The sequence below is a fragment of the Musca autumnalis genome, unplaced genomic scaffold (genome assembly GCF_047663935.1).
Source record: "Musca autumnalis isolate F117 unplaced genomic scaffold, ASM4766393v1 scaffold_4, whole genome shotgun sequence".
NCBI classification, from domain to species: Eukaryota; Metazoa; Arthropoda; class Insecta; order Diptera; family Muscidae; genus Musca; species Musca autumnalis.
The window spans coordinates 250,787,616-250,811,460 of record NW_027411977.1 but is presented as its reverse complement, the minus strand read 5'-3'; the positions used below and the strand labels follow the sequence as shown (position 1 = coordinate 250,811,460).

At 33.6% G+C, this 23,845-nt stretch overlaps 1 protein-coding gene across 2 annotated transcripts in view; it reads left to right on the top strand.

Moving 5' to 3' along the window:
• CrebA (Cyclic-AMP response element binding protein A) overlaps window positions 1-16,146 on the top strand; it is a 220,645-nt gene extending 204,499 nt beyond the window's left edge. For both annotated transcript variants that reach the window (XM_073984692.1, XM_073984693.1), the window contains 5 exons: window positions 11,279-11,492; window positions 12,123-12,847; window positions 12,917-13,381; window positions 13,446-13,589; window positions 13,662-16,146. In XM_073984692.1, coding sequence (XP_073840793.1) covers window positions 11,279-11,492; window positions 12,123-12,847; window positions 12,917-13,381; window positions 13,446-13,589; window positions 13,662-13,856 — 1,743 coding nt within the window. In that variant the 3' untranslated portion in view covers window positions 13,857-16,146. The remainder of the gene's footprint in view (window positions 1-11,278; window positions 11,493-12,122; window positions 12,848-12,916; window positions 13,382-13,445; window positions 13,590-13,661) is intronic.
• Window positions 16,147-23,845: the final 7,699 nt, after the last annotated feature.

Here is a 23,845-nt window from a genome sequence, read left to right as displayed (position 1 = left end):
ATTTCGATCGTTCGTAATTTGTCTTCGAACAAAAACTCGCTCGATAACGGATTCGAGAATTAGGTCCCTGATCTATATCTGGTAGATATTATGAGAATGTGTAAAGTATGGACCAAATTGGTCACTCCCATCAAGAATTATCGTGCGTACAATTTTTCCGAATATTTTTGAACTTTTGTGGGGGAGGTACCGGAAGGAGTGGACCGATATAATCCATCTTTGAACTTGAACTAAGTTTGGACAAAATATTACGAAAGCCAAATGTTGGACCGAATCGGCATTTCCGTTCGAGAATTATCTTGTGCTTCCACACATAAACATGGTGTCATAGGGTTTGTTTTTCAACTTTCAGGCTATTTTTCACGAAGTATGGACTTGCCCCTGAGGAAACTTGTACCTTCGTATAGGGGACAGTGAATACAAGATGTTACAACAAAAACCAAGGCGATTCGAGAGCAGGTCCTAAACTGAACTTTTCCGAAATTTTGTGTGGGAGGTACTCGAAGGAGTTTACCGATTGAGTCCATATTGGAACCTCATCTAAGTCTGGTAGAAATTTCATAATGTGCAAAGTATGGAACAAATCTGTTTCTCCTTTCAAGAGTTATCGTACGCACAAATTTTCCGAACATTTTCGAACTTTTGTGGGGGAGGTACCGAAGGAATGGACCGATATAGCCCATCTTCGAACTTAAACTAAGTTTGGACAAAATATTACGAAAGCCAAATTTTGGATCGAATCGGCAGATCCGTTCGAGAGTTATCTTGTGCTCCATCCACTACACACGGTGTTATAGGGGCTTTTTGCATCTTTCAGGCTATTTTCTCAGGAAGTAGTATGTACTTGCCCCTGATAAAACTTGTACCGTCGTATGGGGGGCAGTGAATACAAGTTGTTGCAACAAAAAGCGATTCGAGAGCAGGTCCTAATCTGAACTTAACCGAAATTTTGTGTGGGAGGTAGCCGAAGGAGTGGACCGATTGAGTCCATTTTGGAACCTCATCTAAGTTTAGTAGAAATTTCACGATGTACAAAGTATGGGTCAAATCGGTTACTTCCTTCAAGAGTTATCGTGCGCACAAATTTTTCGAACATTATCGAACTTTTGTGCGGGAGGTACCGGAAGGAGTGGACCGATATAGCCCATCTTCGAACTTAAACTAAGTTTGGACAAAATATTACGAAACCCAAATTTGGATCGAATCGGTTGAACCGTTCGAGAGTTATCGTGCGCTCTAGCCAGCCAGCCAGCCAGACAGACAGACGGACGGACATTGCTCAATCGACTCCAAATTGTCTGAAACACATTTCGTCCAAACATATTTGGGGTCCAAAACCATTATTTCGATGAGGCACATTTTGCCCGTATGAAAGTGTATATGAAGAAAAGACAAAATTTTTTAGTTTTCCATAAAAAAAAAAAATAAAATTTTTTTTTTAAGCTACATGAAAGATTTTTGGTACATAGATTGGGAAAAAAATGCCACTCTTAAATCTGTTCGTGATACTAATTTTGGTTGTTGCGCGCAAAAGTTATGGCGGTTTCAATTCTGATAAAAAGAAAAAATCTTTAAAAGACTCTAATCATTATATTGAGAAACTCTCTTAATTAGGGGCTCCCTACGTACTATATGTTTACTGAGGTCCCATAACTTTAGTGAAAAAGTTGTGCATTTTCGCGGAAATTAGGAAAGAATTCCAAACAATTAGTAGTTTGCAACTTGTTTTAATAAAATTTAACCTGAATTTAACCTCTGAAAAATATATAAAAAATATGTACGTAATCTATACATCGCGAAGATTCAAATGAAACCAAAACTATACAAATCCGTTTAGTGGTTTTCATATTATAGCGAAAACAAAAAAATATATTGAGGAAATTTATAAAATTTTTGTGAGAGAAAATATTTATTAAAATTTATTTTGTGAGTTAGTTGAACAAAATATAAGAAAAATAGGTCGGAGTTTTTCTTCTATTTTAGTTAAATTTCACGCAATAAATCACATTTTTTATTCTAATCACTTCTCGAAAACACGCTAACATCTAGCAGAAGATATGGATATCTTTCAAATAAATGTTGGGTTCCTTTAAATGGGGAATACACTTGAAATAAAATTGTATCGGGTAATGTTCATTTTGAAATGCGTGTAAATCGCGAAATCCTCAAAATCACTTGATGCGCATGCGGTTTACCAATACAGCGAATTCTTCTCTTTTAATTTGTACACATTTGCCAGGATTTACTTTGGCCGCTAAGATGTAGCATCGTCTGCAGTGTAGTGTGCAACAAACTGTATAACGCTTATATTTTGCACAAAGTGCATACACTTTTTATGCGCATCCGATTTCACTATCAACCGTGAAAAAATACATCGATCTAAACATATTTCAATAAAATCCATCAAGAACCGTGGATGTAGCATTACACAGTATTTTTTGGATAAATCGGATACAGCTCCCACGCCACTAAATTTTTCAAACCGCTGTTTTCGCACAAACGCGAGTGATGATTCACTTTCTTCATTGAAATGGAAACGATCCACATAAAACGCGAATTAGTCAGCGATATTTTGAAAAACATTTTTCGCAAATTTTTCAATTTTTGCAGTAGCCATTTCCGCCGTTCTAGTAGATGGATTTTTATGATCTGTGATTCATATGATCCGGATCGTCGAAAAACTAAAATATCACGGGGTACCAGCACACTCAAAACGATATTGTAAATACTGTACCCAAAAAATAGGTTTTTTAGAAAAAATATCACACTAAATTTTGGCCTTTGGCAGTAGATTACTCTGCTGCTGTGTGGGCTACATACTCAATATACACATCAGATTATGCGAAATCGCGAGTTCTTTAATCCTATAATTGGTTTTTCGAAATATCCGAATGCGCGTCCCAGTTACATAAAAAATACAAAAAACACCTGAAATCCGGCTTCAAAATGTCAGCATCCATAAAAGGTGGATGCAGTGGAAATTTTGGAAAGTGATACATTAGAAGTGTAATCTTCATTTTGTATTCTCCTACTTTTACTTTGGACAGATGTCCGTCATTTGAATGGTTTAATCAGAAATCGAATAGCAATGTAAAAAAACCTGTTTAGCTTCAACGTGTTTTTACCTATGTTTTTTCCTTTACGCGGTCGTAACTACCACGTAAATTAATTTTTTTTTGCTAAATTTTTGAGCTTTGTACAAAAACATCTAAAATAATCCAGCAATAGTCATAGTTACTGGTAAACTACAATAGTTCGCGTATTATAATAGTGCAAACCTTGGCTTAATGGAAACTAAAAAATTTTGACTTTTCCTCATATACCCTCGTTAGCATAAATGCTGAGGGTATAATTACACTGTGCAACACTGAAAATACAAACAACTTCTAATGGGCATTTTCTGAAAGTACATACTGAGGCTACAAAAACCCTAATTAGGTGTTGTTAGATCGGGTTTGGATTTTATAGCCTCATCTAAACCTGACTAAAACTACACTTTTTTCCACTTATCGGGGCTTTATCTCAGAAACTAAAAGGAATTTTACTTCGCGGTCTTCAGCAACATTATAGCCCGAAAGTAGAAGAACTTACGTGTCAAACGGATGAACTAGGAAAACTGCATCTAGAGCATCAAAATCGATCAAATATATCGAAGTTTACATAATTTCTGGAATTATGGTCAGTAGCAGCTAAATTATTGTGTGTTGGACCAAGTAACTTTTCGCAAAGATGTTCCAAACAATGTGTTCACCAATTCTTCTGAAACTCTAAAATACTTATTTCATATTGTTTAGGCTGTATTTCCTATCATACGTTCTACAAAACACATTTAAAGCAATGTTCAAACAGGCTGTTTATTTTCATATTTGAAATTTCAATATATTTATTAAATTTCCTTTGAAAAATGTGCTAGAAATAGCGTGATAGAGGCATTTTACAAGAATGGAAGGTTCTGAAGAGTTGAGAACTACATTCCAGCGGATATTTCTTTCAAGAAAAAGTTAGCGAAAAATATAACAGTTTTGGAGATATGGTGCGAAATACACGAAATAAAGGGATTTTTAGATATATTATCCATTTTGAGGCAACAATGCAGTTTTTCGAGTTTAATTTTTTCTCCAAATATTTTCTACATGCTCTTATCTACAAGTTTGCTTCAGAGGTTTAAACAAGATTCGAATTGGTTTCAGAGATATTGCCTCGATTTACTCTAAAAAACCAATATTTAGCCATGTTTAGATGAGGCCATAAAATCTAAACTCGATCTAAGAACACAAAACCAAAATACGGTTTTTGTCGATTGGGTCTGTACTTTCATAAAATCCACAGTTGAAGCTGTTTGCACAAAATTATCTTGAATATGTTGCACTGTGTTATTAAGAAGGCTTGGTGTTATTGTGTAACCTTGTTTATTGCACCATGACGAAAAACGAGTTACAGAATTCCATTACAGTTTAAAAATGTCATATCTGGTTATTGATTACTCTTATTACAACTCACAAATAAATGTTCAACTGTGAAATACATTTGATGCTGCAACAGTTATCTTTGTTTTGGTCTTTTACTATTGTTCTATTTTTTTACTGTAATAAAAATACGTTTCTTGGAAATATCACATTCAATATTTCAATTATTTAGACCACTGTAGCCGTATAAAAATGGTGGTTAACCACTTGAAAAATATGTAAAAATATTTGTAAAGTAAGACCGACGTTTCTTGCTGTTGGTATTATTGGAATTTAACTTCAAGACATGTAAGCTTTGTTTTTTTTTTTTTTTAATTTTAATTTCATTGTATTACTTTATCAATTGTTGCTGCCCGCTGCAACAACCAACAATAACGGCCAACAAGCAACCGACCAGTAACACATTTACGACCATTCAAAAATAGAGAGATAGAGGAAAAGACAGTCAGGCAAACATATGGTGGCTTGCTTAGAAAAAGGGAGCATGGGGGAGGGGGTAGAGACACTGGATGAATTGTAATTGTAGCAACTGAAATGAAACTGACAATTGGTGTTCAACTTGGCAACAATTCCTTTCGTTTATTTAATAACAACTTTCTTTTTATTACAACAACGACAACATACAGTCAGTCAACAAACGAAAGATCTGCCGCCTCTGCCACTGTTGTTGCAGCTGTAGCCTTAGCGTTGTTACCAACACAAACCAACAACCAAGCATGCAATTGTTGTGGTTGGCTGCTGTTTCAAACATTTCATATGTTTGAGCGAGCTTGGACTTTTTGTTACCTACCGTTCGTTCATAATAATGCTCTGGGTTGTGGTTGTTGTTAAATTGTGCTGCTTAATGCTTTGCTTTGCACTACAATTATTTGGCCGGATTGAATTGATCGTCCGTGGTTGGTAATATGAAGCAACGCTATGAACTTTGAATTGTGGGAGCGAACACCTTTCACTTTACAACTACCACTGACAGACAAAGCACCATCGTCACTACCAATAAACTTGACTGACTGGCTATGGTTGTTCCCCCTTCTCTATCGACGGAGACTTTGTTGAAGAAATACATCATCAAGTTTGTTTAGCAAGGCAACAACGACACAAATGTTATAGCAGTCCAAACATACCTACACACAAATTGATACAACAACTAAGCCAACTGAAAAAGCAGATATATCTGCAAAAATAAAATTGTGTAAAAAAGTGACAGGGTTTTTCGCCTGCCTCACAACAATGCATACCAAATAGTGGCGGAGTATCTTGTACAATTGACTGTAAGCGATGGCCGTCTGTCTGACAGGCAATAAGAAGGGACCTAGCCACAGTTAGCGATCGAAATCAAAATGTGAAAGGTTTCAATACCCACCAAGATAGATTATACATTAACATGTTTGAATTATCGAGAGAAGGGACTCACAGCCATGGGGCGGCGAGCACCTTCAGCAAAGCTAAACTTTCTCAAGGGCTTCTTCATTTCTTTGCGAAAATCCAAAAAACTTGTTCACAACGAACACACACACACATATTCACACAAATTCAGGGATACTTATACCATTCACATTCAATCGTTACGATCATGATGTTGAAAGTAATAAAAATGTCTTTTTGGATCTCTTTGGAGGGGGGACAAAAGAAAAAAATTAACCATCATTGAAAATTAGTTCAAATTCGACCAAAATCAAAAACGAGTTTTTTTAGTTTTATGATTGTGAAATGGCATGAATGAAGTGTGGATATATTTGGTTTTACCTGTTGTTTCTTAAACATGCAAGCTGTTGTCCGTATTTAGGTCCATTAAACCGGATCACGCTTTGTCAGCGTAAAAAAACAAACATTAAATGTTCCATTACATTGAATTTTATCAATTTTTGTTTCGATTCTCTAATGCATATGACAACAACAATCAAGAAAATCAAGTCTTTGAACAACAACGGCCTCTACACTAAAAATAGAAAACCACAATTCATCATGCATTCAATCATCATGTGTTATATGTATATTATGTGTAAGTATATTATGTCTATGTTGTGCATTCATTTTTTTCTTTTCTGTTTATTTCCGGTGAATAATACAGGAGTGTGTCACTTTAAATAACAATAAGATACACACACACAATCACATATGATTATGCATGTTTATTCCAAGAAAACCCTTTCATAGATAAACATATGCTTTTTAATTCGTTGTCTCACTTAACCGATCTATACTTACTAATAATTTGATATACAGGTAGGTCCAACGACCATGTTATATCTTGGACTTGGAACGATCCCAAAGCAGAGCCCCAGAGTTTACTTCGGACGTTTTATCTTTAGGCGATTTTTATCTTTTCAAACATTCTGAAATTAAATCTTTATGTAGAGGAATTAACAATTTCAAATTTATTAAATCACATCCACAACATTTATACATGATGAAAGTTATGCCTTAAATATTGGTGTGTATACAAATCTATGTCATACTTCACTTTTCGTTTCAACCCTATGGAGTACTGACGAAATAAGGCCTTTTATTTTGGCTTATACCTATCCGGTAGTCAGAATAGCTGCTATTTTGTATTGCGTAAGCCGGTCTAATGTAAATGGCACGCAAGTAAAAATCAACAGTTTAATGCCAAAAATGATCAGCAGTTAACTTTCTTCGTGAAAACGACAAAAGTAGTGCGTCAGATTTAAAAATAAATGACTTTCGGTCGTCGGCTATGAAAGAATCTCACAACAGACTAGAACAAGAATTAGTGTCAGCGGAATTTGTGTGTGTATTTGTGTACGACTTTTTTTAAATGGTCATTGATGTGACTTAGCAATTCTTGAGCCGATGAGTTTGTGTTTATTTCACGCTTAACACAAATCAACACAGAATGTATGCTCAGCAACGTTTGTAACTACCTACCACTCGGCCAGGTTCTCCGAAATATCACCGTATTCAACCTGATTCTTTGTACCTTTCTCTCTACTATTTTGTTTTCCTCCTACTCCTCCTCTCCTCCTTCTTCTTCGGATGGTTAATTTGTATGTGTGCTCCGTATGTATCCACGCCTTTTGCTTTTTATTTTATGTCCCTCTTTCATAAGCGACCCTATTTTAAAATTTTATGCTACATACTTTACGAGCTTTCATTCTTTCGAATTTTCGTCGTCGTTGTTGTTGTTGTTGGTTTTACCTTCTTACAAGAATTGCTAATTCTTAACAATATTTCAACACGAAGAAAGGTTGTTGAACCGTTAGCGTGGTTGGTTCACGCTTCGTTGGTATCAAAACATAAGAACTTTTCGTTCACAAGCCTGGCTTGGTACACACTCAGAGAAAATAATGGGTAAAATTGAAAGTAAAAATATGTTAGAATAATAATTATACTTATTGTTTGAATTACAACAATCGTTGTGTTGGAATTTATTTCCAAAGTGCATAGATTTGGACAAATTTTTGTCAGGAAAAATGTTCCCCTTTTCCACATTGTGCATGGGGATGTGTGAACACAGTTCCTGTTGTATTGTTTTCTGACGATGTTTGTTTGCATTGGCATTTATTACGCCAGTTAGATAGCCGATCGTTGACCATCGTAACACACATCCATAATGAGAAGATGTTAGGAAAGTGGTTAGGTGGAGAGACAGACATATTGTTGTTTGGCTGCTAGTTTATGGTCGCTTAGTTGCTCCATGAACAAGTTCTTCTTTCTTGGCCATGGTCGGGCCGCACTGACCATTGTAGATAAACTCAAACCGTAAAGCTGTTTACTGCAATTTTCCATGTGTGAAGCTCAGACCACACACATACATATGTACATACAAATACATTCATATGTACATTCACACGTATGGATATCGAAGCTGAGCTTTGAAATACCAGAAACATTACGCATTTCTTTTTTGCCATTCATATTATGGACTGGTATGTATGTATGTAGGTATGTTCGTGTGTGTAAGCGAATAAGTGAAGACGGTGCTGCATACAAACAGACATATTTACAGTTATTTATTTATACTTATATTTATTCTGTTGGTCAAGTGTTTGTGTTTATAAATATTTGGTCAGAACGGTTTATAATTTTCTTCACAACTTCAGAGCACGTTTCAATGAGAGACAACTTTGAGACGGAGAGAAAGTGTGAGCGAGTGTTGGTGTCGATGACCAATATTATGAATGATACTTTTACGACATGTGTGTAAAAGACATTCCTGTGGCTTATTTATTTTGTTTGTTATGAATGTCCAAAAGCAAATGTTTGGCCACAGGGTGTGCCAAAACTAAGGACTTCAAATAAAATATGCTACAAATGTGCTTTTAAAGCAAGTTACTTTGATCCGAATGAATGATTTAAATTGTATAAATATATACTCGACGACTCATATTTTAAGCCGTTATTTTGATATTAAATAAATAAATTAATTGTAATAATTATTGTTGACCTTTGGACTTTTTAATAAATTAATAAATATGAAAACCTAATCATTTTCTTTGTTTAATTTGTATATTTTCACAAATGAAAGACAATGCGTAAACGATGATCGAACTTGAAGGATATCTCTAAAAATGATTTAAAATTAGGTATAATGTGTTTTAGTACTACTATCGGTAATGACTTCAAGTTGAACAAAATTCTAATGAATTCCATAAATAAACCGACATTAACGAAGTTGTATACATTTGCAGTCACGATTTACCAGACAGCAGATTTTGAAAAAAAAAAATAGACATTGTTTTTAACAAATTATTATAATTACTTTCAAACAACAAAAAGCACAGAAAATAGTTATAAACAAACACATCACACACTACTCCGCTGAAATAATTTAAAACGTATACATATAATTATCGTGTGAGCATTTTGTTTATTTTCTAGCCAGAGTTATTGACAAATTAAAGCACAGGATTTATTTGAAACTCCATATTGATCATTAAATACGACATTTTAAAAATGTTTCATATGTACTTGCAGGCACATGAGGACAAGCAATTCTATCTAAAACACATCTCTCTTATCGTTCAGGGCCAACACCATTTCAATAGCTCGGAAAAGAAATAATTCTTGTAAACTTGACAAGTCAATGAAGTGATATATTAATATTTTATATAAAAAATGTATTAATAAATCTATATATATTTCAAAATGATAGCTGTAATCGGTGTTTTTATCTGTGATAGCCATAATCTGTGACAAAGCTATAGTAGGAATCCAATTACCCTTCATTTTACTGTTGAGAGATGGTTATGCAATCACAATTTGCTACAATTATTTTTATCATGTCCGAAAATAACAAACATCGCACAACCATAAGTTAATCAATTTTGAGGACAGCAAGTGTCGTGCGCCTTCGACTGACTATCTCTGTGTATTAAGATTAGGGTGGATCATGTGAAAAAAGCAAAATTAAATATAAGTCTATTATGAAATAAACTATACCATTGTTTTTTTTTATAAAGCTCAACTCAGAAATTTTATAATTTGTTAATACTATTTGTTGAACTTAAAGACTTAAGTAACAGTTATTGAATTAAATAAATAAATAAAAAAAATAAATAAATAAATAAGTATGTAAGTAAATAAGTAAATAAATAAATAAATACTCGTATGACAAATTTAGGAAAGCCGACATTGACTTCCCTCTATTTCCTCTCAGTCCAAGTTTTGTGGCCCTTTGTCAAACATAATAACCTATTTTATATATTAGTATGAGAATCTACCCGAATATACCACCAAACTTCAAATTTCCCAAAAGATAATTCAATCACACACAAAAAGAAAATAAAAACCACTTGAAGTGGTTATCGTATCAAACTAAAAAAAATATAAAAGTCACCAAAACAAAAAGCACAAAAAAATAATATTTAATAATAATCAATAAATATGTACATAAATATAGTGTATGTATGTACCAATCTAGGTAAAGCGAAACAAATGGATTTGGAGATAAATTTCGACTAAATTTAAATTCGACAATAAATTTTCATTTATTATCTTGGATTTTGATAGGTTTGTTAGAGTCAAATGCGAATTGAAGCCAAAAACAAATATTGACCAATTTTGTTCATCCTGACATTGATGTCTTGACTGCCGAATTAAAAAGAATGCAACTCACTTTATTAGTCTTAAAGTGTTCGCTACAACGTTATCGAAGGCCGCCCTCCGCCAATGTCAAGGAATAAAACAAATTATTTCGCATAGATAACTGTCGATCAGTTTTTGCAACGTTCTTGATATGAAAAAAAATATAACTATTTTCTATTTATCTAATTTAAAGGAATGCTTGATTGCTAAATATAAACAATGTTTTTTTATTATGGATGTTGCGTTTCTAATGATTCTGACTGACTCTTTAACTCACATTTCCATCCAAAGGTGTAAAATGATGGTGGCCGCCAATGGAATGAATGGGACTACAAACAATTTTCTAGATAAGATATGAAGATACTGACTAACTGGCAGACTGTTGCGCCTCATGACATACATATAGATGTATGTGCGTCTATATGCAAGGGCATTGCGGCAAAAACATTGAATAGATAGACAGAAAGATGTACATAAAAACACATTTTCATATATCAATGTCAGATTTAACGGAAACAATTTTTAAATGAAATTTTCGTAAAAAACGAGTTCGTATACATCTCTGTTTTAAAATTCTAACTTCTAACAATAATTAAACACATTTAGCCATGATTATCATGCATGAAAAACTAATTATTTCATTGTCATATTTACATTGTAAAGTACGTTGATACATATGTACTAGCTATGTAAATCCATACATATTATATTACATTTAAATATGCTTCATATATTGATCAATTGTCATCTGTTCTACATTCTAGACGGACTCTTTGAAATTGTCCACTGACAGTGATATGAATGATTGGTTTCTGGAGCGCGATGTTAAAGATGCCGCTGTCATCCTCAACGACAAATTAATATCAGATGCTCTGCTAAATGGAACTCTACCGATAAAATCTGAACATTCCTACAGCCTCAACAGTGATGGCGACTCTTTGCCCGATTCGCCTCACAGCCTTCACACAAAAATGGATGGTAAGTTTACAATGAGAATGCCAAAGCTTAGCAAACCATCGACAAGTGTTTTATTTCCATACACCAAATAATGGACAAAGCGAATAGAGTAGCTTTAAAATGAAATAAAAGAGATAATAAGTACCCCCCCTGTCTATTCCACCTGAGGTTAGCACAACGATTTCGATGTTGTTGCTGACAGCTCCCAGTATAATTGTTTTGTGTATCATTTATCAACAAAAAATATTTTTATTGAAAATACCCAGTTGGGATTGTTAAAAACAATGCTGGAGACAGAAATTGGTAGCGGCTATGTAAATACCGTATGAATTCAATATTAACACAAGTGTGGAGAAACTAGAATGACGCGTGTTTAAAATTGGAAAAAATAATAACAAAAAATGAAAATGAAAACATCAACGACAACAGTATTTCCCAATCGCAATGTAGGTACACAAACAATGAATGTATCGCGTCGTACTAAGTACACATAGGTACCAGTCCCAAATCAAACAAATTAATTGATTTTTTATGTTTCTTCGCAGTGTCCTTGATAAGTGTTCCAATTGATGTTGTGACCTATACAATTCTTTTGAACTATGAAAAATGATGACTTGTTATTTAACTGGATGTGTTTGTTTGCTCCTACAGATATGGAAGATGAATGCTATCCGGCAATTTCATTGAAAACTGCAACATCCAATATCAGAGGTCTAAGCAGTGCGGCAACTATTGACCCGAAATGCTTGTCCATTTCTCCCTGCTCTTCAATGCTCTCAGGCAGCAATGCCGGGACCACAGGATTAACATTAAATCCTATGGTATCTGCAGCTTCAACATCTAGCTCAAGTCTGTGCAGTCAATCTAATCCCACATTGTCCTCCAATAGCAGTAGCATGAGCCATGTATCGAGTATGTATGGCAACATATGTAAGATTTCCGCCAGCACACCCATAACACTAAACCTGCGAAATTTGGACAATTCTCAAAATTTGAGTAATACCATAAATGCCACCTCCTCAGATAATAATCAGAAAATAATGGTCCGACAGCCCGCCGTACAGTTGCAGACACATCAACAACAGCAACATCAACAACAATATCTACCTCAAGACGAGCTAAATGAACCAATGGACAATGATTGTGCATCGAGTACATCGTCGCGGGATGGTAGCCAGTCCCCAGATATATGCTCAGACATTGAGATCGATGAGTCCTGCATTAAAAACGAGCCCTTGTCTCCCGACTCCAGTTGTCCTGGTAGTCCCGAAGCGAGTGACATTGCCAACAGTAACAACACAAATGGTGGAACATTAAGTTTAACAATGGCCAACATGGCTGCATTCACAAATTCGGATCTCGTTTTTGAGCACAAGGTGAGTTTGATAATATGAAGTCGAGTGAATATGTAGCATACTATAACACAACCATTTAACAATTTTCAGGATGGATGTCTGCAACTTACCCCGTCTTCGCAAAACCTGCTCAAGTCTCAGCAAATAATACTTAGCCCCGCACAAAATGTTATTATTCCCAAGTTCACAATTAAATCAGAGGGAGCAACTTCCAATAGCGGCACTTTTATAACAACGTCTCCTCCGATTGCTAAGTCGTATGGTTTGCCTTTGACCCCGCCTTCGTCGCTCTCCAGTGATGGCTCCGAGGGTAATCTCACACCTGAACACATGCTTTCACCGCAATCACCCACGTCATCAGCTACTGCGAGGTCTACCGCTGCGGTCGGGCAGCCGACAAGTGGCATATTAACTGTCACATCTATAAGACGCAACACTAACAGTTCTGCCTCGTCCACTACCTCCAACTCAAGTTCCACAGTAAGCATGGGTCGACACACAAGTGGAGGCACTACCCGCCAACCAATACACACACCATTGATAAGCTCACAACCGGTAAGTTGAACTGTAATTCATAATAAAACGGTATTCTTACGTTCAGTTTGGCATTACCTTACAGAAGGGTTCCACAGGAACACTCATCTTAACTGAAGAGGAGAAACGAACGTTATTGGCTGAAGGATATCCCATTCCACAAAAGCTACCATTAACCAAAGCAGAAGAAAAGTCTCTAAAGAAAATTCGACGTAAAATAAAAAACAAGGTAAATCAATATTCACTATCCTTTCTCAAAGAACCGTTTTCACAAAGGCCCTTCTGCCTGTACCATTTTCAGATTTCCGCTCAGGAGAGTAGGCGCAAAAAGAAGGAATATATGGACCAACTGGAACGTAAAGTCGAAATCTTAGTAAACGAAAACTCTGACTACAAGAAGCGTGTGAAATCTCTGGAAGATTCAAACGCTGGTCTACTAAGTCAATTGCACAAACTACAGGCTATTGTAAACAAACATAACCTCAAAAAGTCTTAAAGACTTGCCACACAAAGCGTTAACAAGGAATCGCAAACACACAAAACAATAAAGTCTTGACAACATCTTTACCCGCCCACGTCTACTCTTTGCAACAGCTTTGCTCCGACAACATTCCCATTTTTTATTTTCTTAGAAACGAAGAAACTCCCCAATTGCTAAGCTTTGACTGCAAACCGTCTGTCTCTGTAATTTATTATTATTATTATTATTGTTATTTAATTACTTCTCCATGCTTACGATATCATTTGTTGCATCTACGGAGTTAATTTAGTTTAGCCTTTCGGATGAGCTCCTACGATAAGTGTTGAAGAATAGTTTAACTGCCTCGCTATATGCCAATTACCATGTCTAGAAAATAAGTCCAGTTAGCAAGTCGAGCACATACTTAGTTCCACACAGGAAGACGATGGTTTTTACTTTGTAAAACCTTGAAAGAGAAATGACGTTATGTTTTAATAATGTTCTTTTGTTTTCATTTTCTTATTACAGAGTTTGGAAATAATGATTGCAAGAGTTTGATTCCAAACAAAAAACAATAAACCGAGTCATACATACCCCTACAGCATTTACAGAAGTAATTCGATAGAATATTCCAATGAATCAAAATACATGATTTTCGATTCGAATTATTACTGGAAATTCGTTTGTTTATGGCCTCCCTAGTTACATTCCCCTCTGTACACCTACATACACACATAAATATATGATAATGATGCAAGAAGTCTTGTCCGAGCCACTATAAAAATGTATATTTTTAAGTTTGTAAATAGTTGTATTGCCTTTTTACTTAATTAATACTGTTCTTTACTATTTTATAATTTTAACATAACCCATTGAGACTGTTTATAAATTGTAAAGCCTCGGCCAATGCCTTTCGCCATCTTTCACGAACGATCACATTGTTTTCGATTAGGCGAGTCGGAGTTTCTAGAAATATGACTCGAAGAGTTATCATGCCTATGAGGCTTAAAAGCTTTAATATTTTTTTTTGTTGATAGGAAAATGTAATTTAAAAATTTATATTGAAAATTTTTGTTTTGTATCCAACATTGGTGACTTTGCAATTGCTTTCCATGTCTCAGAGGGACACCCATCCCCCACATACACACACAGAAACACCCTAGCCATAAGTGCAATGTACTATTGTAATGAAAGCTGTCTTCTAAATTTTAAACTTTATACATAGATATTTATAAAAAAAATTTACTACATACATATATTTTTTCTCTCTACTATGTAAGCATATGTATAAATATTATGACATAAGTCTTGACATGTTGATTTAGATAACCTAAGAATTTATTAAATTTAATTACGAAGAATCGAAAATAATGTTTTTTAGTCAAATTATAGTTGCCCATGTAACCATCGACGATGATATTTTCTTCCGTCTAGCATTGTTAACGTTAGGTGTTGTGAGCAAAACTTTATTCCATTTATCTATCCATTGGTGGCCAATGGATGCATGCCTGCAATGTGCATTTGTTTTTAGTTTCAGCTTAACCGAAGTCATTGTTTTAAGTCATGTTTTGTTTTTGAATTTAGAAGAATTTATATTAAATTTTTAATTTTCGTATTGCTTTAGCAAATTTAATTAAATATATGTGTTTTTTTTATTTAAATGGGTCCAGACATGTGCATGACGCATTGGACCAACCCTCTCAAACTTCCGTCTTATTTTTGTAATATGGTCAGACCACATCCTAAGTAAAAGAAAATACTTCTATTATGAATACGACTAGTGTAGTTAAATGATATTCTTGATATTTGTTTCTTTGTTTCACAATTTTTAATAATAATTGTTTAAAAATCCTATGTGCAATTTAGAATTTTTTTAGATACAATTTTATGTTATGCTATTTACTTATTTAAATAACAACAACAAGATTCGCAAATACACGTATTTTTTTCTTGTTTTCTGCAAAACGAGGCGCAATATTTTTTATAAAAATTTTCAATATTGTTTTGATGTAAAATCACACACATATATCTATGTGTGTATACAAATACATATACATATTTATTTTTATCTATCTATGATCACCATGTTACTTGTTTAAGAAAAAAAGTTTTTTTTTAACAAAAGAAAGGAAATTATTAATAGAAGGAAATGTACATAATTTTTAAATATTTTCGATAAACGACGAGTATACATAATAAAAAAACAACACAAAATTATTGTAAATGAAAAAGCCTAAAGACATACATATATAAATTATATACCTACTACATTAAATATAAAATAAAGTGCAATTGAAAAATAATTCCATATTTTACAGCAAACAAATTTTAATTTTTGTTTCTTTTTGTTATTTGAATATTTTAAGGAAGAATGAAATGTCTTAAAAAAATTGGGAACACTTTAACTATCGGTAGCACTTAGCGATAACTTTATTTTGGTTTTTAACTTACCCAAAAATGTCGTTAATTACCGAAATTATAATTTTTTGAACAAAATATTAGTTAATCTGTATTTAGTATATACATATATTGGTAAATCCAACTCGAGTAGAATTCCTGTGAGTATTTCGCCGCTCTGGTCCTAAGTGAAACCAACACCAATTTTTAGAAGATTTTTACTCAGTCGATGCGCTATAAAACCATTTAAGCTGTGTATTAAATATGCTGTGATATCCCACTGTGGTGGCACAATTTATGACACAATTAAATCAAAAGGACTTTAAGCGTAAGGATTAAAGATTACATGCTTCAGTGCGACAATGGCCCTAAAATATGGGTCCTTCAATAAATTCCCGTTTTAGCTAACTTGAAACTCGATTAAAATCCCTCCATATTAAAACTTTGGTGCTTTTCTGAGCTTTTTTCAGAATATAAAAACATCAAAATTTTTCGCTACGACAAAAATCGGTATCAGCAAATCTCTGCGACAATTCAGCAAATTTTCTCTAAACATATCATATTTTAATATTCCAGCACTGTTTTTGTAATTTATAGCGGCATTTAACGTAACAAAACAGAAGAAGTTGACATTTACGTATGATCTCTTAAAAACTTTAAAAACATCAGTAAGGTTGTGACATTTTACAAGGCAAGTGCCTCAAAATTGAAAGGATAAAATTATTTTTTTCGAAATGAAAGTTTTAGTACAAGATTTTCTAATTACTTTCACATAAAAATTTGTACTCATTATTCGCATAAAATGTGCTGGAAATCCCATTTTTTATAATACTTTTTTTTGTCGATTTTTTTTCCAAGTCCTAAAAATTGAAGTAGAGTTTTACTAACTTCGCCATCCTTCGCCACTCTCCAAATTTTTGAAGAATGTTCGAAATAATGTCAAGATTACATAAAATTTGGTTCCAGCTGCATATATTTGCATTTTCGTGTGTGACATTAAAAATACCGACGATGCCTCTGGTCATTTCAGTGAATATGCCGTAGTACTGTATTCTCAGTTTCTTCTTTGTTTTGGTTTTTTTCTTTAAAGATTTCGACTTTTTTTTTTTTTTTTTTTTTTTTGATCTACTTATGAGTGTATTTTTTTACATTTGTATATTTTTAATATATGTATGATTCTACATATAATATGAAAGACAAGTAAAAATGTAAAGTTCGGTCGTACCGGTGGTCTTGAAACAATTTTAAATGGAAGGTGCTTACACCTCGAAAGTTTTTGCGGATTCTGAAACTACAATGTTCATAGATGAGAAAAATCAAAAAACAAAAAAAAAATCGCCGGAGCGCTTTTTAAATAAATCGCGATTTAAGTTGACATTTTTAGGGGTTGTTTAGGTTTTCACGATTTTGCTTAGAAACCGCGAGTCCTATCAAAATGGGACTAAAGAAAATGTTGTAGCTATGAAAATTCTCTACAAGGTTGACCTTTATGGTATTGTCGTCGGTTTATATTTACCGTTTTTGAGATATAGAAGCTCAAATTCAATTTAATTCTGTATCGCCCCTTATAAAACAATGTCATGACTGCAAATTCCCAACCTAAACTTATATATCTAAAACAATGTTACAACTTAGGATAAGTTACTTAAGCCGGTCTTGTAGAGAATTTTCCACCTTTAAGATTTTCTCAGGTCCCATATCGATAAGACTTACCGTATTCAAGCAAAATCGCGAAACCCTAACGAAAAAACCTAAAAATGTAAACTGAGCTTCTTTATCTCAAAAATGGTACAGGCTGGGAACAAATGATAAACGTCAATCCTCTAGAGAATTTACACAGCTACAACATTTTCTTTAGCTCCATTTCGATTGGACTTGCGGTTTCCAAGCAAAATCGTGAAAACCTAAAAAACACTTAAAAATGTTAATTTTGACCGCGATTTATTTAAAAATCCCTACATCGATTTTTTCTTGTTTTTGGATTTTTCTCATCTATGAACACTGCTGTTTCAGAATTCACAAAAACTTTCCCTGTGTAAGCGGTTTTCATCAAAAGTTAGTTAAGGCGCACCCTTCATGGCATTGTTTTATAAGGGGGCGATACAGTCAGTGCATTGTCCCAATTTGAACTTCTATATCTCAAAAACTACGAAAGTACCATAAAGGTCGGTCTTATAGATAATTTTCATAGCTACAACATTTTCTTTAGCTCCATTTCGATTGGACTGGCGGCTTTTAAGCAAAATCGTGAAAAACTAAACAACCTCTGAAAATGTCAACTTAAATCGCGATTTATTTAAAAATCGCTCCGGCGATTTTTTTTGTTTTTTGATTTTTCTCATCTATGAACATTGTAGTTTCAGAATCCACAAAAACTTCCAAGGTGTAAGCACTTTCCATTTAAAATGATTTCAAGAGCACCGTGATCCCCTACCATGAAATATTCTGACTTCAAATGGAATAATTTGTTTCCTTTCCTGTCCACGATACCAGTCGGAGACCTTTTTGTGACCACTAAGAACTCCAAATAGTAAATTACAACCAATTCAGGCCGAAAATGTTTATAAAATCTTCAAAATACCTGAAATCGGGAGGTATCGTAATATGAGAGCTATATCGAAACCTGGACCTACGACCACAATTTTTGGCGCAAAACATTTTTGACCATAGGGAACCCCAAATACCAAAGTACAGCCAATTAGGGTCGAAAATTTAGATAAAAGCTTCAAAATACCTGAAATTGGGTGGTACCGCTACATGGGGGCTATAGGAAAAACTGGACCCATATTGATGATTTTTTGGCTAAAGTATTTTTTACATATTTTTAGCATATACTGAAAAAATCAGATTGATCCGACGATTATAAATATTTTTGTCGCACCTTCCCGTACATGTGGGACCACTGTGCAATCGTTGTATTTATAGATGATCAATTATTCTGCGTTTCACTATACCGTACCTCCTCTACAAAAGTTCAACATTTTTCGTTAAAATGGTGCACACGATAACTCTCTAAGGAAAAACCCGATTTGGTACAAACTTTGCACATCTTAATATTTCTTTCAAACATGGATCAACCCTGACATGTCAAACATTTAAACATTTGTTGTTCACGGGAAATTGTAAAAAATAATAAATAATTAAATTTTTAAAGTAGTTTACGAATATTTTATCGCAAAAAAATTTATCTTTATAACTTGCTTATTGCCAAGTAGTTGGAGTTCAAGTGAACCTTGTATGCTGGAAAAAAAACAATAGGTCTGTCTGGTTACACTAAAATTTGTAACAATTTGTACCGAATCCCAATGCTTACCCCGCTTTTGGAGCGATCATTTCTTGTTAGAGTTGCGTATAATATGCTTCCATTGCCCCTAAGATCTTTCAATTACTCTGTGCCCAGGTTCCGAACGAACTTGGTAGACTACTGTGCGTCTTATCACTCTTTATCATTTTTTAATAATGTTTGTACAATATTGGCAACATTAATTAATTGTGCTAATATATAACTATCTAAATGTTTAAAATTCATACTTGTTTTTTCAAGTAGTTCCAATTCTTACATTACTTGCATAGATGTTCTTTCTTTTATAATACATTTTGTTTTTGTAATGCCACTAAATCAAAAATATTTCAATCAAGGCACATTTATAGAAGGTAGAAGTTGCAATCAGCTGTATTTTTGCTCTTTTGTAAATTTAGTTTTAAAAATGTAATAGGGTCTATTCATTAAATTTGAAACTTCCAAATTTGCAACGATAAAAAACTTCTTTTCATCATAAAAGTGTAATAAAAATGACCTACGACAGTTTTTAAATCTTTATATTTACATTTTGATTCAAATTTGTTCTATTTTAGAGGATTTTCAAAATGTATTTATGGTTTTCCTTTTTATAAAGACCCTATTATTCAATATTTTCTTTGACATTTAATTTTCAATAACAACAATGTTGTTTTTGTAAATTTGTTAGTTGTTGTAATTCATGCATATACATCCCACCATACCATTGATATCGAAAACGATATCGTTTTCTAATGTTAATCGATAGTTTTGCGGATATTTTGTTCGCGAACGACACACGAGAATGAATTGAAAACGATTCATTCGTCGCTCAGTTTGTGGCAGGAAACCCTTCGATTTCGAATATCGGCAATAATATTATTAGCGAGTGAATAACGATAGTTTTTACGATAGTGGCGAGAAACATTTTTTGTGGAGTTTCTTGATGTTGTCTTGAGTTTGGCAACCTACCCATATATTGTCTTTAGCTTTGTTCCAGAACTAAAAAGTTTTTACAATTTTTACGACTTTTACACATTTTACACGAAAACCCGTTCCCGTACACAAAAAAATTGTAAAATGTTCACTTCTCTTTAAACAAAAATGGCGCTGAATGACGCTCTCTTTAAAAACTTTTTACTCGACAAATTTGAGCGTGTAAAAAATAGTAACATGGATGCCGGCGTCTGATTGGCGGGTACGCCGACTTTGACATATCGCTCATTTACTCAAAGAGTGACATAACTCAAAAAATGAGTATTCTGAGTTAGCAATTTCTATTTTTTCTACGACTTTTACTTCATCTTGTGTCAAATTTTCATGCTGATATCTCTAAAACTCGACGAGTTACAGCTCATTTAATACGAGTTTCGCATAATTCAACAGTTTATGAAGCACTAAAACACTTCAAATCATGTTTGATCATGCACAGAAAATTAGCACTGACATCTGGCTATCTGATTGCAAAATATGTTCCAAGTAGTTATTTTAGTTTTAGTGTAATAATCTTTTTAAATTGGGAAGTCAAATTTCAATCGCCAACTTAAAACGCGTTTTTCTCGAAACTTGATTTTTCGAGATGTGTCACTCTTTGAGAAAATGAGCGATATGTTCCAGCTTTTTTGACGTTTTTTCCATTTTTGCGTTCTCGAACTTTTTGAAAAAAAACTTTTGTGTAACAACAATTTTTCTTTCTTCTTTCTTTCTCTCTTTTACGAGTTTTATTATAAAAAAGTACGGGAACAAAGCTTTTATCAACACTTATTGTTTATATTAGGTTTGTCTTTGTACTTACTAAATGTTGCTGAAACACATTTTTTAGTAACTTTTTATTTATACAACTGTCAGTTTTGGAAACATTTATAATAATTTTTACAAATTATCGAGTACGCAGGCAATTCCAACGAATTTGAATTCGAATCGTCTTAGAGAAACAGACCATTAGTTTTCAAAATGTAATTGAAATTTGAAACTTCAAAATTTGCTACCATAAAATTCTTCTTTTCATCGTAAACGTGTAATAACAATGACCTACGACAGTTCTGTATGCTTTATATTTACATTATGATTCAAATTTGTTCTATTTTAGAGGATTTTCAAAATGTATTTATGTTTTTCCTGAACAAAATTTTGGAACGACCCTATTATTCAATATTTATTTATTCAATAACAACAATGTTGTTTTTGTAAATTTGTTAATTGTTGTAACCCAGCAAAAAATTTTGGAAGTTGTGCAATTGGAGTTATGATTTCACAACATCTTTCGATGTAGTCCAACAGAGTTATGAAAAATGCACTCCGTTCGATACATTTTATAAGCAGTTGCTGTAGAGATCCCTACAGAAAAAACCAGTTGGTTGATCCCTACACATTTCTTCAAAAGACAAACAAGAGTGTATACATTTCGGAGAATTTTTTATAAAATAAACAAATAAAAACTTAAGTTGCGAACATTTTTGCGGTAATTCATGAGACAGAAATTTTTAATGGAGCGGAGTTGGAGTCCCTGCCGAAAACTGAACTAGTGATGGGAAGGCAACATAAAAAACCTTTTGGACGATGAAGCAAAATCAGATGCGCTTGGATTATGTTGAGAACGGAGGAAGTAAGCTGAAATGATTGAATTTAATGGAAACTTTTTTTTAAATTTGTGTTTATATAATAAATATAATGTATGTATGTATTTTTATTGATAAATTGATTCCATGTATTCACAATAATTTGATATATGTATATAAGAGGTTAGTTACAATATATAACTTTTCTACTTAAACATATAAACGGTCATTTAATCAGTATGTATACAAATAACATAATAAATATAATAAAGTTCTTTGAGTTCTTGTTTTACACAAACAATAAATGCATTTTATTTATTTTGGGATATTTCGCAATGGCTTGCATTTTTATTGCATCTTTAGACTGATTAAAAATGCAATCCATATTCAATCCAAAGCACTGGATCTTAAGCCGTGATTTGGATTGAAAATGGGGTGCATCCTAGCTGTGTGCTGTGGAAGCAAAATGGAGTGCATCCTAGCTGCGCGCTCGCTTGTAAAATTCATAAGTGAATTCATAGGAAAAGATGTACTCCAACGGCAATTGTACTGTACACTTGTACTGATTAAACTGCATCCACGGATGCAAACTTTTTGCTGGGAATTCATGCATTGACCTTATATGAATATGCCTTCGTGTAAGTGACAATCATACGGTTTTGAACTTTTTTTATATACTGAATTGTCAGAATATATTAGGAACTGCCCCGAATATTCCAAAATTTAATAAATAGATTTCCAATCTGTTATATTCAGTGCCACATAATAAATATTTGAAGTGTAGAATGTATCACATTATGTATAGAGTAATTTTGATGCCAATTAAAATTAAATTTTAAATCTTTTCATTTATTTCCTGTAAATTTTTCTGAACTATTTTGGAAAGACCCTAGTATTAAAATGTTGTCATTGACATTTAGTTCCCAAAAAACCATGTAGTTATTGTAAAATTTTTAGTTGTTGTAATTCATGCAAACACCTTACTTCTTACACCATGATACATACCTTATGTAAATGTGCCTTGCCTCAGTTTTAAATCCCTTTCGTTTGGGAATAAGTTCCAGTCTGCTTGTTAGTCCTTGGTCACACTAGATGGTTTCATTGAAACAATTTCATTATATGGGGTATACATTGGGTCCCAAGGACTAATGGAAATTTTAGATCTTTTTATTATTATGTGAGACAAGCAGTTCATAGAAACATCATGTAAAACATCATAACTCTGTTCACTTAATAGATTTCAGTAGTGAGGTCTACCCAAAAGCAGTGTGCATCTATCTATAAAATCCGTTTGACCCAAAAATTGTCATTAGAAAAACTGTAATATGATGCATTAAACCAGGGGTGCTCAGAATAGTTGGAGTATTAGTAGTGGTAAGACACCATGGTACAAATACACAGGTAGCCGCATCGGCAATTGTTGGCAACATAAGATGTCAAAATTTGACATCAATTCAATGCAGTTGACACATTATGTTACCATCAGCTGGCATGATAATGCTACCTGTATTATTGTACCATGTAAGACACTTTCCCCATTACTAAGCAATGGCAAATGAGAAATAAAGAGAGAATACGTGTGGTTTGTTTTTACGCTACCGTAAGAAAGTGATCACCAATGCATTAAACTATTGACTATATAAGTTCTGATCCATATGGACTGAATTTTATCGATATGTCGTGTGAACTGCACTTAAAGCGGGGTACACACGACCAGTTTTGAATGTCGATTTTTCGGAAATATCGATAAATGTCAAACTGTCCAGCAACCACGAAATATTTTGTGGTTGCCT